This window comes from Melospiza georgiana, chromosome 6 (assembly GCF_028018845.1).
Source record: "Melospiza georgiana isolate bMelGeo1 chromosome 6, bMelGeo1.pri, whole genome shotgun sequence".
NCBI classification, from domain to species: Eukaryota; Metazoa; Chordata; class Aves; order Passeriformes; family Passerellidae; genus Melospiza; species Melospiza georgiana.
In genome coordinates, this window is record NC_080435.1 from 58,227,443 (window position 1) to 58,245,419 (window position 17,977).

General features: G+C 39.8%; 1 protein-coding gene across 2 annotated transcripts in view; it reads right to left on the minus strand.

Annotated features, from left to right (window-relative positions):
- Positions 1-255: 255 nt before the first annotated feature.
- Positions 256-17,977, minus strand: part of HIF1A (hypoxia inducible factor 1 subunit alpha) — a 35,449-nt gene continuing 17,727 nt past the window's right edge. Inside the window, exons 5-15 of one of the 2 annotated variants that reach the window (XM_058025753.1) lie at positions 15,319-15,431; positions 14,085-14,287; positions 12,352-12,458; positions 12,018-12,165; positions 10,908-11,128; positions 10,444-10,724; positions 9,812-9,934; positions 9,182-9,594; positions 8,261-8,369; positions 5,471-5,597; positions 256-5,312 (exon numbers count right to left, since the gene is read on the minus strand). In XM_058025753.1, the coding sequence (XP_057881736.1) occupies positions 5,161-5,312; positions 5,471-5,597; positions 8,261-8,369; positions 9,182-9,594; positions 9,812-9,934; positions 10,444-10,724; positions 10,908-11,128; positions 12,018-12,165; positions 12,352-12,458; positions 14,085-14,287; positions 15,319-15,431 (1,997 nt within the window). In that variant the 3' untranslated portion in view covers positions 256-5,160. The remainder of the gene's footprint in view (positions 5,313-5,470; positions 5,598-8,260; positions 8,370-9,181; positions 9,595-9,811; positions 9,935-10,443; positions 10,725-10,907; positions 11,129-12,017; positions 12,166-12,351; positions 12,459-14,084; positions 14,288-15,318; positions 15,432-17,977) is intronic. The other variant, XR_009114560.1, reaches the window with a different exon arrangement.

Genomic DNA, 17,977 nt, shown 5'->3' on the forward strand with positions numbered 1-17,977 from the left:
GATGGGACAACCACATGTGAATAGGATTCAGCTTATATATAAATATTATCTATTTATATTATATTTAATACAAAATGTATGTTTTGGGGACTGTGACCATGTCTGCTTGATGCCCAAGTTTCTGACAGCAGGTAGTAAAGTCTCAAACCTGCAAGGAGTTTGTTACTCTGCACAGTGGTTTAGTTCACTTTAAAGTCACCTCCACCTTTTACAATAGGGAAAAGGGACAGACAGAAAGATCACAGAAGTCACAAATTAGAAACAAACCCTCTCTTTTATTGAATTTTATACTGGTACACAATCAAAAAGAAATACAGTCACAAGTACGTCAAAATGTTTCAAGAGAAATATCAATTGCAATACGTTGTACTTGGTTCCAAAAAAGAATTCCATTAAAATATACCACTTCTTCATGAGAGAATACTGCTATTATTCACAAAATCTACTGTACTGTATAAATCCAGCAGCAAACTCTTGAACTTTTTGGTAACTTGCTCAAGGTAAACAGGGAAGCAGAAGGAAAATGATAATTCAATTCTAGAATTTGGATCAAAAATCACAGTCCTCCAGAACAGATCTTTTCAGGGAGTTAAGTCACAATGGTATTTTCAATGAAAGCTGGATACCCAACTCGTGTGGAATTCCTATGAAAATGGACTTCCTACAAAGTCCTGGTGGTCTGTGAGCATTTATTTTCATCATGCTGGACAGTTACAGTTTGAGCAGTGTGCCTTAGTGCAGTGACACTGGAGTGAGATGTGTGCTCAGGTCAGGAGCAGGGCAGCAGGGGAAGGGGACAGATGGCTGACAGGGACAGGATGCTCCCAGGTCCCACCACACTGTCAGGAAAGGTTCACTCAGCAGTGAACAGGGAGAACACTTGCCAACAGACACTGCCTTTAGCTGCCAGTGCTTAGCTGTTTAATTAAACAGCTCTTGAAGTAATGAAACATTACTATTAAATATGCAGTAGTTTAACCTGTAATCATCAGAATTCCCTGACCCAACAGTTGTATTTCATTGGAAGCAGAGCTGATCATTCCATCCAAACTAAGCTTTGAAGTCCTTAAAACCCTCATCAGTGTTATGTGTAAATGGTTCTTTTGGGCCCTAATCTGTGATTCTTTAATTCAGTAATTACTTTGGGAGAGTTTAATGTGTGTACACAGATACTATTAAGTTTTTGCTTCTCAGGTAAGTTGTTTCCATTTCACCCAAAGGCTTTCAAAGGTCACCAAAGTCCAAACCAGTCTCACTAGGTGGAAAGTATGTTAGCAAGAGGTACTTTGGACTTCAGGCTACCTTCATCTACTCATATCTTACACCCAAGATAAGTTACTGCACACCCTATGCAAGTGATTTCTGGGGAATTACAGTTGCAGTTAATTGTAACTACTTTCAGGTAAAGGAATGAATTATATCATCATAAATACTACTTTAAAAATTCCTTTACCCTTTAACAGATCATCACTGTTGATGATTAAAACATCAATAAAATCTGTACATAAGAACAGTAATTGTACTGTGCCCTGAAGAAGGCCTGGCTTGACTACTGCTGTAGTCAGGAAACCTGGAAGGTAACTCTGTTCTTCTCCTCAGTTTACCATTTGCACATAATTAGCATGTTCTATATACAGGAGACAATATTGTATTTACCCACAGTTTATTCTTTACAACAAAGAATAAATCACAGAATGACTTGGGTGCGAAGGGACCTTAAAACCCACCTAGTTCCAAGCCCCTGCCATGGGCAGGGACTCCTTTCACTATCCCAGGTTGCTCCAAGCTCCATCCAACCTGGCCTTGGACACTTCCAGGGCTGGGTTATCCACAGCTGCTCTGGGAAACCTGTGCCAGTGCCTCACAATCATTAATTTCCTCATCATTTCTAATATAGTGTCTCAACATTTTAAAAAGCCAGCAAGCTGGTAAAGAAAGCATGCAAGAAGAACACTAAGAAAACACTTAGAAAGCTGTTTATTCTAGAAGCTTGTACTCCAGATTAGCTCTAGAATCCAACTGTGTGTTCCTGGAGTCTAAAGAGGCCAAAACCAAAAAGTTTACCTGGATACCTGGGGGGGGGGGAACATTAGTAAAACAGAAATTTTTAAAAAAGCAACTGAAAGGTGAACTAGGTTTTGCAAACTGGCATCTGCATTTAGCAAAGCTCTTACAAGGCCATAGAAATTACTGCTCCTTTTCTGTGCCTTGTTCAGTGTCTTTAGGAGGCTTGGGGGGGATTTTGTTAGGTTATTTTTCCCCTACAGTAAGCCAATACAGCTACAGCAGTTCATCACAGTAATCAAAATATTATTATGCATACTAAATGTTGTTATGCATACTAAAAAATGTTAGAATAGAGATTTTTAGGTGAAACATGGCTGAGTTAAATCCACAGCTGCTGTCACTAAGATCAGAGATGATCAAGGACAGGGTGGATGGGGCTCTGAGCAACCTGATCTCATGGAATGCCCATGACAGGGGTGTGGGAACAAGGTGATCTTTAAAGTCCCTTCCAACCCAAGCCATTCTCTGACTCCAGTGGGCTCATGACCATAAATCACATGGGGCACTTCAGTCTTCCTTCTCTTCTTAACACAGATCTTATTTTGAAAACTTTCTGCCCTCTTAGTGCACTGAAGAGGACCTGACAGATCCAAAGAGGCCAGGCTCCTCCAAAACACAGCCAAGAGAGCAGCAGAACACCTCCGACCTGTCTCTTGGAAGTGCAAAGGGATAATCCCCCCCAGGCCAGCTCAAAGTCTGGTGGGGCAGTTCAAAAGTAGAACCCAGCTGCACTTTTCACCTGCCTGCAAGACTCTCACAGAAACACCACATCAATCCATGCATGGCTAAAGCAGGAGGCAGGCCCTAAACAGCAGGGGCTTCACCCAGCTTCACTATTTAAACCTCCTAACTGCTGACACAGGAAGAAATGTCATGGAAAGAATGCCAGCCCAGACACAGCAGGCTGGGAGGAGCTCTGCTGCTTTTAGCCATTAAAAATGCATTAAAAATGTTCACTAGTGAAAACGTTCTCTGCATGAAGCTGCAGATGACTGCCCCACCTTCTCCTCTCTGTGCAGCTTCTCCTCAAAACTTTATCAAGTGTGCAACTATCTTCTGCTGCCAGTGCCTTATCATTTTTTGTTAATAGTGTCCTTTTAATTTCACAGAGTTGTGGCAGTTTGGAAAGTGCTCCTTTCAGTGAAACAGTAATTTTAGAGAACAGGTTACACTTACATACTATGACATTGATTTCAAAACAGTGAAATGAAAACAAAAAGTTTACAACATAAAACCAAACTAACTCCTGTGACACTCCATGGCTGATTACTTATATTGAGATAAGTTTTGTAAAAATAGTTTGGAGAATGCACAGAATATCTTGACCATATTTACACAACACAAGGTTACCAGTAGCATTGTGTTTTATGACAGCAAAATGAGGAAAGTCACTGGGTCAACAGCACAAAAATGTGGAATAACTTTCATCAAGTACCAGCTTAATTTTCTAATCATGGAATTTTGTGATAGAAATCCATCTCAGACCAATCACTCCTGTCAATTTTACCTTTTCCTGCTTTCCTGTGTTACCTTGATAAAGCTTCCAGAGACAAGCCTTTAAGCTGTTGATAAAGATGAATTCTTTCTGCTCTAAAGTAAAACAAAGATGCTGCCTCCTTGCTGCCAGGTTTGCTCACTGCTGTGATTACAGGTTGAGAAGTGTAAGGTCTTTGGCGAGTGGTACAACACTGTCTGGGAGACTTCAGGACTGAACAGGCTCAAAGAATGAATGCAGAGATGTTACAATCAAAAGAAGGAAGCAGTAGTTTCCAATCAACTCTAAGTTAAAAAGGGAACACGGATGAACAATAACCACTAACAAAAATATAAATTATCTCATTTCTCTCAGATAACACACTCCCCAAGGGGGCCTGGTCCACATACAGTTTATTGATGTAAGAAAACAATACAGTTAGTGTTAGATCCAACCACAAAGAGCAAAAAGAATGAGTGAATGAAGGTTTTGTACAGTACATATAGGAAAATAAGATGTTTGTGACACTATATATTTCTAAATAAAAAGGCTTCTAAATATATTCAAGTTACTGAAATCTACATGAAAACATATGGATGTTAATAGCAACAAGGTGCATAAAACCAAAACATCAAAATATTGAGCAACTCAATGATGTACTAGATAAAAGTTTGCTAACAATGCAAGATGTTTTACAATCTGCTTGAAATATCACCTATACCACACAGGGTAAGCTGAACATTTAGATTTAAGATCATACACAATATTAGCATTAACTTCAACAACTACAGGCAGGGATATTTTTTTAAGCTGGCAAAGTGACTACTTTAAGAACATCAAACTTTCTCTAAATTGAGAACGTATCCAAAGAAAATGCTGCTAGCCCTTTCCAGATAAATCCTTTCCTTTGACTAACCACACCCACTGAAGTCAAAAGCATAAGACAGCATTTGAGAACAATTTATATTACAACGTGACTAAAATAATGACATAATCCAGGTTTAAACATGTTTTCATAGGCAAACAAAAGATTCTTCTTAAAAACTAGTTTTTATAAATGCAGAATATATTGCATGAGGAACTGCTGGTATTTTTTAAGAAAATATATTGTGCGATTGTGGCTACAATGCACCGCTGCAAAGCATTGTTGTTTCTTATAAAAACTATTAACATAAAAAACTTACTTGAACATAAAGAGTAAGAGAGCACAAGTCTTCCAACTACCTATGAAAAGCAGGATGGAAGTATTGCCAGTTTTTCCTGTGTTGACATTTTACTAATGATAAGTTTTGGTGACCAACTCCCCAGCCAAAAAATAAATATTTTTTTTTAATCAGGTGCATATTTCAAAGCTGCTATTGCAAGTGTGTTTTAAATGTAATGGACTTAAAAGTGTATGTACCAAAGAATTATAAAAATGCACTAGAGTTTGAGTTATTGTTACATAAAGAACATATTAAAAAGACTGTCAAAATAAGTAGAAAGGGGATCAAAACTGAACTAACTGAATTAGTGCAGTACTGTAGCCAGGCTTCTAAAATCAGATATAGAAAATATAAATAGACTGCTTTAGGTGATGATTCACCAGTGTCCAAAAAAGGAGCAAGTTTTGTAAAAGCTCAGTTAACTTGATCCAGAGCTCTGAGCAGTTCTTCCCCCTGTAGCAGGTTTCTGTTGCCCTGTATGGGAGCGTTTACTTCGCAGTCGTAACTCGTGAGTTGGGGGAGTCCACTCTCATCCATCGACTGCCCTAGAAGTTTACTTGCTATGTCTAAAGAGGGAGGGGAAGGAGAAAAATGCACTTTATTCACCATGCTTAACCTCTCCTAGAGCTGTTCACAAGGAGCTATGTGTGGATAGTTTTGGAGTCTCTGTTCTCTTTCACACAGCCCCCTCCACCCCCTGTGCCTAGGGAAGGAAGATACCAACCAGTTGATAGTAGAATGATTGTCTTTTGCTCCACTCCACTGTGATTATTTGTTTTGCATCCCTTTACACGTTTCCAAGCAAGTGATGCATTTCCTCCACGGTCACCTGTCTGCTGGAATAAAGACCCCTAGAAAGAAATAAAATTAATCTTCTTTAGTGAAAATTGTAACTTTATAAACCTCCACATCCCTCTTCCAAATGAACAGTTCCTGTCACTAAGTACTAATATGGCATTGTTACAATTTAAAGTGGATTTGGTTCAGAATTTCCAAGTACACTAACTTGAAAATTATTTAACAGAAAACTGAATCAGGTTTCAAGACCTGACTTCCCTTAGAGAAAACAATTACAAAATCCTGGTTATCATCAGGTACCAGGCTCAAGATTAGCATGTACATGTACACAAACACACCCATTTAATTACCACTGCTCTGGGGTGAGTAAGCATCAGGTTTTCACTGCAGTCTCTAATGGCTTTCTGCACTGGAATTAACAGTGTAGGCAGGAGAGTCAGGAGCCTCAGCAGGCCGATTCTATCTACACATTTAGGATGTAAATTCTGCTTGCACTCCAGTTATTGCCACCAAGCCACCCAACCCAAGCCTTGTGAAAAATGCAGTCCTACACCAGCCTAGTGCAGATATGGCTCCTTAGCATATTGTTTTGACAGCAGAACAGAAGATACAGAGATTAGGAAGCTGTAAGGGATTCATGTAATTGGGATAAGGAAGAAGAAGCTGCCACTGAAACAGATGGGATGGAAAGAAAAAGCACCATCTTAGTATCAAGTCTGCTGGCAAAAGTACTTGAATCTGCAAAGTTTGGTCTTGTTAGTGACACTGACTGCTGCAAAAAGAGGAGAAGGTATTTCACAACACTGCCATTTCCCTCAAAATAGTGAGGAACATATGTCTGCAGGTTAGAAAACACCTGTGTAAGTCAAGGGAGCAGCTGTGTAGTAGAAGTTATAGTTAACTCAGAGCTGCAGTTCATAGTGAGATTAGTCACCTACGTTGCTGCTGCTTATTTTCTACCAAAAATGCATTCCAGCCCTACATGTTAAGAAGATTTGGCTTGTAACTGTTCCCGTGTAGTGATTTATATCATTATTTTATAAACTCACTATAACACAATATTTTATCATCTTACTATATCTTGTCCTTGTCTAATTCTCCTGTTTTCTAGGAAGCTAAAGTAATATTTTACTTTGGTCTTCACTTATTTTCACTCTTGCAAAATACATCCCACTTCCCTAGAGCTAAAAATTTGTGGCAAGTGTTTGTACAGCCCTAGAACAGCATATATTCTAAGCCTGGATTTAACATCATTTTTCTTCTGCTTGTGTGAAAGGCCTGTATATCCTCCCAGAAATCCATTGTGGAGACAGAAGCCAAACAACAAAAGCACTTCTTAAAATAACTTCACTAAGACCCGGCTTCATGGAAATCCAGCTTCTGACTCTGAGAAACCATCACAATATTTGTAACACTTTTGTCAGATACAGACAAAAGAAAAAGTTTAGCAAAAGATGAAGTCTGAACCTGTAAGCATGAAACTGGCACTAAGCACAGAAGCCTGAACACTATTCCAGCAGTTCACACTGAACTGCTTGTGTTCTGTGCATTTAATAACATTCCATGCTGTTTTGAATATTTTACCAGCAAAACTATGAGCTGTAGCACCCTTGCATGAGAAAAGGGCAGTGGAAAGCAATAACCTTTCTTGCAGAGCTGTGAATTCTTACAGGGCTTCTGGAAGCAGCAGAACAATGTGCATGGAAGTGCAAAGCATTTAACAAATGAAAACAACCACATAGAAATGGCATAGAAAAACTGATTTGTCTTATGCCCAGACTGGAATGCTAGAACAGGAGTAAGGAGGGTTCAGAGGAAAAATAATCCTGCACTGTAAAATAGGGCAGATGACTACAACTAGGAGGTGGCCCAGCAGAGAAACAAAGAAGCTCAAAGGCTACACTGCCATACAGGAATTAAGACTAAGACTTCTTAAAACTTGACAAGTGGGAATTTGCAGTGAAGATGAGAAAGAACAGTGTGCAATGGCAAAGCTCAAGGTTTCAAAATACTGAGAATTGACAGTGAGAGACAAAGATTATGGAGACAAGGTACCCTTGCAGAAAATAACAAGCTGGACAACCCCCAATCAAGTGACACAAATGTAGGACTATCTGCAAAGTTTCTTTCGAATAGCTGGGACAGAGGAGGATGAGCTATTCCCAAGTGCCCACACTAATACTAGAGAGAGCATGCATGAAGGGAGTGGCAGTAATAGACATCAGCTAGGTTATTAGAGGAGCTCTCTTCCCTCACAGTTCAGATGGTCTTATCTGATTAAGCAAAGGAATCTCAGACCCAATGGAAAAATAAAAGCATAGGAAGAAGCCTAAGAACACTAATCTTCAGTGTTGACAAATGTGAAAACTGAGTTTGAATTCAAAAGTTAAATAAGTACAGCAATTACACATTTAAATGTGATGTCTTACACTTGTGCATATTCTACTAAAGAAACACATATGTTCACAGAGGAGTATCTTCTATCTAATCAAGAAATGCACATGGGTGTAGAGGGCCCTTTTGAAAAGTTGACAGTAAAAGAGAACAAAGTGGAGTATCTGCATATATAGATCTATTAAAATTTCACTATCAATTATCTCTCATCCCAAGATTCCAGTGCTTACCAACAGCTTAACTCAGAAGTCTGCACTGATGCCTCATTTCAGAAATTGCAAGGTTAAAAGTGAATATTTTAAAATGGTAAAACAAAACTCACAATTCCAACTGCCTGAAAAAGTGAACCATCATGTTCCATTTTTCGTTTTCTCTGAGCATTATGCAAAGCTAGCATCTTTGGATTTAGTTCTTCATCCAGTGCAGTAGATCTAAGAAAAATTGATTCAGGCTGTTAAGACGTTTCTACTTTCCTTGAGCCATTCTTCTTTGGTGGACACTTTTATATACAACATCACAGAATTTATGAGCTCCACTACTTTTTTTTCAGAAATTGACTTATTTTAACAATCATTTTCTATGAGCACAGCAAATACTAGCCTTTAATCTTGCTGTGAAGCTCAGAATGAGTTTTAACAAAAATTTTTAAATCTGCAGAAAAAAAGCATAAAAGTTCAACAGTTCACTATCAACAGAAAAAAGGGAAGGAAGGGTGAGGGAAAGTCTACTCTGAATATTTCTATGTACAGATAAATCTTTGACATAGCACAAATCTCACGGTTGACTTAATATAGTTTTCTATTGTGATAACTAAGTACTACAGGCACCACGGATCATCACAAAACACATTTAGTTTGAAAAGCAATATCTATTGCTTGTAGATATCTGTACATCTGATATCTGCAGTATCTGCAGCACAGACTGTAGTTGCCTCTTACCTCTAACACAGTGGACAAGGAAAGCACCAGAAACATTGTAAGGGTGTAACTACCTGAATTGCCTGCGTTTTTATAAATGCTGCACACCAGGTACAAGAGTAGAATAGAATTTTTACATGAGGTGCTTAGGTAAAGCCTACCATGAAATTACCTTTAGGGGAGTTTACTATTAAAAAAGGATTCATTTGACATGTCCAAATTTAAACGTCTGTGAAGAACGCTGAGGATGAACACACAACAGCTGGCAGAACTTATATCTAATTCCTTGAACAGACACCACAGCTTAGGCTGCACTTTTAAAATACCTTTCATTGAGAGTGACTGTTAGCAAGCTGGGTGCTCCTGGAGAAGACTTTTCCCCCTGCTCCACCGTTCCCTTCCCTGCCCTGATGGGCGAGGCAGTTCGACTCCTGCTGCCCGCGTAGGGCGAGGCGGGGGCGCTGCCGGGCTCGGGGCCCCCGCGCGGGGGCGAGGAGGGGACCACGATGGGCTTCACCTCATCCCCGTGCTCTGCTGGCTTCAGCTTCACCTCCTCGGGGCTGGCCCCGCCTGCCTGGCCCTGCTGCTGCTGCTGGAACAGGGGGATGCTGCTGCCTGCACTCTGCGAGCTGGACGAGCTGCTGCTCTCCAGCGGGGACAGCTGATCGAAGGAGCGCAGCTGGAAGTCGTCATCCATCGGGATGTACGGAGCCAACATCTCTAAATCTAAATCCGTTTCCTGGAATGGACAAGAGGGGGAACTTAGCAGTGTGGAAGAAACCTCAGCTAGGACTTCATTAAGGCTTTTCCTTTTACCAAATCCTTAAATTTTTTTTTTTTTACGTTTTAATCAAAATATTACATAAGAAGGGAAGGAGGTGCCTAAAAACATTCAAAAAAGAAAATAATTACACTCAAAATTCTTTATCATCTTATTCTAAGTTACTGTACATTACCTGAGTAGAGAATGGATTTTTTGCTTCTGTATCTATGGCAAAGAGTTTCTCCACTAATTCCAGTTTGAATTCACTGGCCATATCATTATCCACATCAAAGCAGTAGTCGTTGGGACTACTGGGCTGTGAAAACATTTTGAACACAATTTTAGGTTTCTGTCACTGCAACACTTGGCATTGTTACCTACAGATTCTCTGCAAAATGTTCTAATGTAGAAACTAATCCCAAACTGTAGCTGCACAAAATTAAAATGGGAGAGGAAAACACATTTACACTCAAATTTACCCCACCAGGGAAGCATTGCTTAACTGAAACCTGGAAGTTGCCTCTACAGGAATTCACTGCAAATACTTTGCTGTTTAGGGAAGCTGTATCTGAACCAGCTGAACAAAAAAGATCAATCCCAAGCTCTCCTTATTGCTGTCAGATAGTATTGCAGACATTTGCAAGACTCACTTTAATGAAAAGATATGACAATTTATCAGTTTCCTCAGATCATGGTGTGAGCTTAAGTCATAAGGTAGAAATAATTTCTAATTCCTGTCCTGGCTGCATCCTTAACCAGATCTGCCCCACAAGGCCCAACAGCACATCCATTTTAATGACAGCATATCCAAATGACAACACTCACCTCAGGTGAACTTTGGCTGGTACTTGCATCAGAAGGGCTGGTTGGTTGTTCTTGCACCTGAGGCATGGTAAAAGAAAGTTCGAGTGTCTCTGTGTTTGGCTCCAGCTTTGATACAACTTCTCTATTGAGTGCAGGATCAGCATTGCTACGAAGTGGCTTTGTAGTTTCAGAGGCAGGTAGTGGGGACATTGCCATATTTATATTCTGCAATTTCTCACTGGATGAGGGGAGCATTACATCGTTATACAAAGGAACTTCATCACATTGTTGTTCATCAGACTCTATAAAAATTAAAAGAAACCATCAACCTAAGTAACAGTACTGTGTGTGTCTATGGACCTCATTAAATTGAAACAGCAGCTGAAATACCACTGGGCAGGTGGTACTGGGAGGTTATTTTATGAAATCTATTAAAAAAGTAACTTTGCTAATTAACATGCTCTCCAATTTAAACACACACCCACCATTACTGCTGAAATCTAGAGAGATAATTGTGTCTCCAGCAGCTGGGGCTAGCACAGTTAAAGCATCTGGTTCCTGTTTAAGTTTTTCAAATAGGCTGTTGGTATCATCCAGGTCATCTTTACTGAATATTTTGGTCATTTTCATGTCAGGAGACTCCACTGGTTTCAGCATACACTCAGTTTGTCCAAGGGAAAAAATTAAGTCCTTCTGAACAATTCCACTGTCAGACAGAGAAGAAGATGACTGTTAAAGAACAGCTAAAAGCAATAAGTTCTGGACTAATAGCTTTGTAGGTTGAAACCCACCCACTCTCCCCACCCAAAAACCCCAAACCAAAACAAACAAAAAACACCCCACCACACATATCCCACAAAATTACCAGGATAAGAGCTTTAAGAATTTATTTTGTTACTCATTCTTTCCTCAAAAGTAACAGACAAAGCAAGCACTAATTGTGGTGCAATCATAAAAAGGTAACAAACATAAACATGCTTTTCTGAAAGCATTGAAAAAGGAAAAGATTTTTTAAAGAGGGAAAAAAGATATTTCCTAAACAGCTTTTCTTTGTTTTAAATGAATGTGCAATATCTTGCTAGACTTATATTGGGACATTCACTGTAGTTTAGAAAAACGAATTTAGGATTATTAGACATTTGCAGAAGAATAGTCAACCAGTCTGCCCTGAGCTGAAGCTTTCAACTAAAAGAGGAGTTCTCAGGAAGAAAAAGATAGATGGGATTGAAAATGACACCACTACTGCTGCTCTGACTCCATGACAAAGCTGTTGGTGGAATTAACTGCTCCAGACTTGGGACAAAGATTAGAGAGCTGTCTGAAATGCAAATGCTCAAATGCTTCCAATCATACAGAAGAGGCTGGTTCTACACTCATTTGTCTGCAGAGATCATCTACTGACATCCCTAGACCAAAAAAGCATTTTATTCTCAAATACAATTTCTAATCCTAGGACTGGCAGTATTCTAAGATAAAATTCCACTGGTAGGGAACAGTACCATCATAACACACTCAGCAGGGAAGTGTGCCATCAGAATCTGACTTGGTCTTCACTAAAAATGATGACAAAGAACACTGAAGTCCACTCAACTTACCTCAACACATAGTTCACACACACTATGCACTGTGGCTGAGAATTCTTAGTGTTGTATATAACAGTTGCTTGAGTTTCAACCCAGACATAGCCACCTTGTTTGGCCAGCATTCTGTACTGTCCTGTTGTCACCTGCCCTTTTGTGAACACTAAAAGCAGAAAGAACACCAGCTTCAATTACAGGCAGAAAAACCCCACAAGAACTGTTTGAGGTCAGTATTCATTGCAGATTGCTATCTGCAACTAAAAGAAAGCCTTTGTTCTTCTGCTGCTTTCCCCCAGGGCTGTCTCTCATCTCCTGTAGTTTGAGGGCTTTAAATTGAGTTTTCACTTACTGTCATGGTGTGTTTTGGTCAGATGATCAGAATCCAGTGCGTGATAGTACTCATAGATTGAGCGACCCAGGAGCTCCTCTGGCTCATACCCCATCAACTCTGTAATTCTTTAAAACAAGGGAAAAAATTGCTATGTGAAAGCAAACACTGGCCAGCACAAATACCAGAGCATTTGGATGCTTGCACATCTAGAAAAACCTTAAGAATCACTTCCACAGATATTAGCAGCAAATTTGGCTTATTGGGACTTTTCATTTTGAAATAAATTGCTATTTTGATGCTTCTTTAAAAGAGAAATTTCAGTAGGCATAGGATTTTACTTCTCACTAAGTATTTATAAATCATGTAGTGGGGATAGGATTAAACAAATCCCTTCTTTTTAGACATTTTTGTCTTTTTGCTTCAGGGTAGACCAGCTACTTACAGACCAGCTTAGGCAAACATGAGAATTTAACAAAATAATAAAGATACACTTCAACAGCTTTAATCCTGTAACTTAGAGAAATAGGAATCAGATTTACTCTTCCCACTCAAGCACTGCCTGCTTTTAAGGCAAGTGGGATTTCTTCAGTCTCTAGAGGGCAGTGCTAACCAGGGAAGTGCTTCTATTTTGCCCCATTCTAGATGCAAAAAGTGACCAAATAAGTACCTTTTATGTGACACCATCAGTCCTAGAAAGGTTGTTACTGCAGAGGTCAGAAATTACCATGTATCAACCTCTTCCTGCATCTAACTGCAACAACTAACTAGAAATTCACTTTTGTTATAAAGGAAATGGGTAGTAACAAATGACACCAAATTAAAAACAAACAAAAAAATGAAACAAACCAACCCCAAACAAAAAAACTTGAGCTATTTCCTTCATTTGCATTTATCAAATTTATCAAGCTAAGTTCCCAGAGGATAGGAAAATCAGTCTGATGTCTGACTACACCCCTGATTTGCACCAGAACACAAAATCTCATTTTTCAACAGCAGATGTATTGCATTAAAAGTACAGCTTAACATCTGGGGTTTTTTTGATAGAAGAAAGCAGACACTGATCCCCTGAGGAAGGGAGAGGGGGGGAGCAGTAGCAATAAAATACATCTGACAAGTATTACACACATACTCTTTTCTGTCACCAGAATGCCCCATCTTTGACAAACCTAAAATCCTGCTTTATCAGTGTCTGGAAGAATCCACTCATTTCAATTTAAATCACTGCCACTATGGTAAAGACCAGTTTGAAGAGGCAGTTAAGTGAAGGCAAAGGATTTATTCATAGAATCCTAGAATGGCTTGGGTTGGAAGGCACCTTCAAGACCATCTTGTTCCAAACCCTTGCCATGGGCAGGGACACCTTTCACTAGAGCAGGCTGCTCAGAGCTCCATCCAGCCTGGCCTGGAACACCTTCAGGGATGGGGTAGCCACAGCTCCTTGTCAAGAATTTCTTCCTAATATCTAATCTAAACATGCCCTCTGTTTACAACCATGGTCCTGTCACTGTCTGCCTGCAGAAAACATCATTTTCCCTCTGTTATTCTGAAGTGATAACCCTGTATCCTCCTTAGATCTAAAAATCTGGCTTTTAAAGCATCCTGATCAGTTAGGAAAAGCCCAAAGCATGCCATCAATGATTGCATTGTCAAGATAAATCAACTTATTGAGAAAACAAACACTAGCCAACATGTACCAGCCCTGCAAATGTTCCAAATGAATGACTTTTTACAGTATAAATCATACACATTACCTTTCATCACAATAGGAAAATTTCATATCCAGACTGTGACGACTGAGGAACGTTTTACTGTCCAGGGGGACCTCAATGTTTGATGGGTGAGGAATAGGTTCACAGATCAACACCAGGCAGGTCATGGGAGGCTTTTTGTAGCCACAGTGGCTCTGGTTCCCACACGTGTCGTACACACGGATGTGGCCAGTGCAGTGCAGCACCTGCAGGGGAGTTGGGGTTTAGAAAGAAACAAGGTTTGCTCTGTCAGAAAACACAATCCTGTTTCCACCAGCACACCCAGAGCCAAGTCCTTCCCCATCCCACCCCTTAAGGGAGGGCTGGAGGAGAGCAGTGTCCTCCTCCTCCTCCTCACCCCACACTGCTGGGATGGGTGCACAGCCCAACTCCTTCCTCAGCAACAGCAGCCACTGCTGCATTTCTGTGAACACCTCTCTAGTCACTGTAACGACACCTCTGATGAGCAGCTGCCTCAGCAAAGGCATCCACAATTTAAATCCTAAAGTTATGGTAATAGTAGAAACCCCCATTTTAGATATTCTGCAGAGCTGATGACACAGATCAAACACATTCTTCAATAGACAGGAATTTTTGCATTCTGTGGGGTTGTCTTTTAACCATTCTGAAGCAGAAATAGTTCGCAGAGAGCAGCAAAGAAGTTGTTTGATCCAGAAAAATCAAATTCAAATCATAAAAGAGAACTGTGAGCCATAATCCACTGGATACAGTAAAAGGTTACTTTGTCCAGAGGAGAAAATGCATTCACTGCAGAAAGTTATCAGGCTGGCCTCTTTTTGTTCCAACTGTTACAAAAGGGAGAGCCAGCAGCTTCAAAAGAATGGCATTGAAGTCCTTCAGAGAGACCTCAACTATCACATTTTCAGTGACAAATCAAAAGAAATCAGGGATCAGCATAAGTGATGTCAAGTGCTTTTTTCCCAGAGAAGGCTTTATGCAAACATATTTGGTAATTATGTTTGTAAGTAAATGACCTCTAATTTAAAATGGAAAATTCATTAAAAGAGTTTTGAAAAACTAATTTTAAAACATTGTTTCAGTTACCTCTGTGATGTAGTCAGCATTAAAATTCAGCATAATGAAGCAGAATTATTAAATTATAAAGTACTTAGTGAAATTCAAGCTCGTTACATGAAGCAAAAATGTTGAAATACAGTGTTATGACATCTGAAGAGGAAGCTGCCAAACTATGCAAATATTTCTTTGCATTAGTTACCTTCCATGTAGCAGACTTTATATTCACTGTTCTTCCCCTGCTAGTGAGTGTACACTTCATTCTGAGAAAAAAGCTGCGCTCCGTGTTCTGCTCTTTGCCCTTTTTCACAGGACCTGGCAGAAGCAAAAGCAAACCAATTCTTAAAACACTTGGATCATCTTCCAAAGGCAATAAAAAACCTCCACAGACATGTTATAGGAGTCTAAGACTAAGGGAAGATCCAAAAAATAAACTAAGAAAATTCGTACATCTAATAGTACTTCTAATAATGGTATTTTTCAGAGCAAGTTTTACTATCAAGTAGATTAAAAAAAAAAAAAAACTGAAGTTTCATAGAGTTTTAGAATGGTTTGTGTTGGAAGTGACCTTAAAGAGATTATCTTGTTCCACCCCTCCTGCCATGGGCAGGGACACCTTCCACTATCCCAGGCAGCTCCAAGCCCCATCCAAGCTGGCCTGGAGCACTTCCAGGGATGGAGCAGCCACAGTTGCTCTGGCACTTAAGCCTCACCACCCTCAGTGGGAAGAATTCCTGCCCAAAAAGGACCTAACCCTTCCCTCTGTCAGTGGGAAGCCATTCCCCCTGTCCTGTCACTCCAGGCCCTTGTCCAAAGTCCCTTTCCAGCTCTCTTGGAGCCCTTGTAGGTACAGGAAGGGACTCAAAGGTGTCCCCAGAGCCATTTCTTTTCCAGGGCGAACAAACCCAGGCCTCTCTCAGTCTGTCCTCACAGGACAGAGGCTTTTGATGCAGCCCAGTTTCAATAATTTAAGATCAGGATTGTATTTATAGCCAACTCACATTCCCAGATTTCAGGAAAAAGGAGCAGGAAGAAAGAGAGACCAATTGGAAATTTAATATATATTAAAATTGTGACAGAGGAGAAGAAAAACATATGTAGAATAAGAAGCCTTGTTGAGGTGGTTTCCACTGAAATGCATCAGTAATTCACTAGGAGGAGGCTCAAACCAAGCACCTTCTGGGCTCGTTGCTCCTCAGGACTGCAAGTTTCTCAATTCAAAACTAACAACTCAGCTGTTTCTATGCATCCAAGTATTTCCACGGTGATTTACACTCTTGGAGCAAACAGGGACCAAGGTTTTAGGCACATTATTAACATTCTTGGGAGGAAAAAGTTGAGAAGCCCTAACACAAATCAACATAGGCAGCACTTATTTTTTGCTTGCTACCAGCAGGCTTTAAGTGAAGTTTGTGCCTGTACAGAAGAGAACCTTGCAGAGTCAATTACTAGTTATGCTCTTGTGGGCAAAGAAAATGTAACTGATGCTATCAGGAGAGCTGCATCAGCTCACAATGTGTGCAAGGAGGAAATGCAGCAGCCAGGAGAAGGAGCAGTGGAAGAGCCAGTTTGCTGAGGCTTGCTGAAGAGCAAGGACCAAACCATGGCAGAGGGAGAAGTTTAGAACACATGAGCTCACTTCTGGTACAAGTTTATCCAATAATTTGCTCTCATCCTCCACAGACAATAGTAACTATGAAATTCTTCATGGTGGCTTGCACTGCAGTCAAAATTAATTAGAAAAATGTTAAAGCCTCTATGCAAACTTGTTTATTGCTTCTAGCAGAGGCAAAGACTCAAGCATATTTTATGCTACCTTAAAATAACCTTGATAATGGAGGAAGTGGAGGAGAAACTAAAGCAGAATTCACAGAAGCAGCAAAAATTTATTTAATTCAGTAAGTTTTAAGAGTTAAACCAATCTAGAAATTGATAGCTGAAGATCACACAACATTACTGTCACCAAGTCCTGATGCATGTGGCTCTGCTTCTAGAAGCAGCTGTAAAAGATGGAGCAACTTTCAAGTCTGATTCAGCACCAGACATTATTTTTTAAAATGGCCAGCTTTGAAAGTTTAAAAAGCAGCTTCATAAAATGAGAATGCAGTTCTGTTTCTGCCAATTGCATTTATATTCACTTGCACTTGTACAGTCCCAAAGGGGAATATTTAATACTCAATTCAAAACCAAAATAATTCCACTGATGTAAGAGCTGCAGTAGAAGGCAGCCTGGGAATACCAATAAATATAAAAATGTACTATTACTACTGTAATTTAGACTTCTGTCTGCCAACGTCATTTGCAAAACAGCTTTTGTAATAATGGTTTCCAGACATCTGATTCCAGGCTGGCCAATTTAGACATGCTTGAGATGGTTTGCATGAAACTCAGTGATAGGACATTTTTAAGAATAAGCTTTTGCAACAAAAGCAGATTTTTTACACTGCTTTAGGGAAATTGCTCCCCCACCCCCAAGATTTATTACTGTATTCCAAAAGGGGAGGCAGGGGAGAGTCTCATCTAGCCTTAGAAACATTCTAAGGGCAGACAAATTTACAAAATGCTTACAAAAATCAAAGTCAGGCCCTTAATGCTATGGCATCTTATCAGATCCTTTCCACTGAATTAAATAGGATGGCAACATAAGACTTAAACAAAATTCACAGTGCCACAAGAAAGCAGAGGTCAGGTTTATTAATTTACCACTATCTGAATTCAGAGTCCATATAAACCTCATTTGATGAAAGAGAAAGCAGAGGTCAGATTTTAGGCTTCTAACTACTGAGTAAAGCAGATTTGTTTGGAGACATGCAGGCTGCCAAGTCTTTATAGCCTTTATCAAATCTTTAGAAGACATAAAA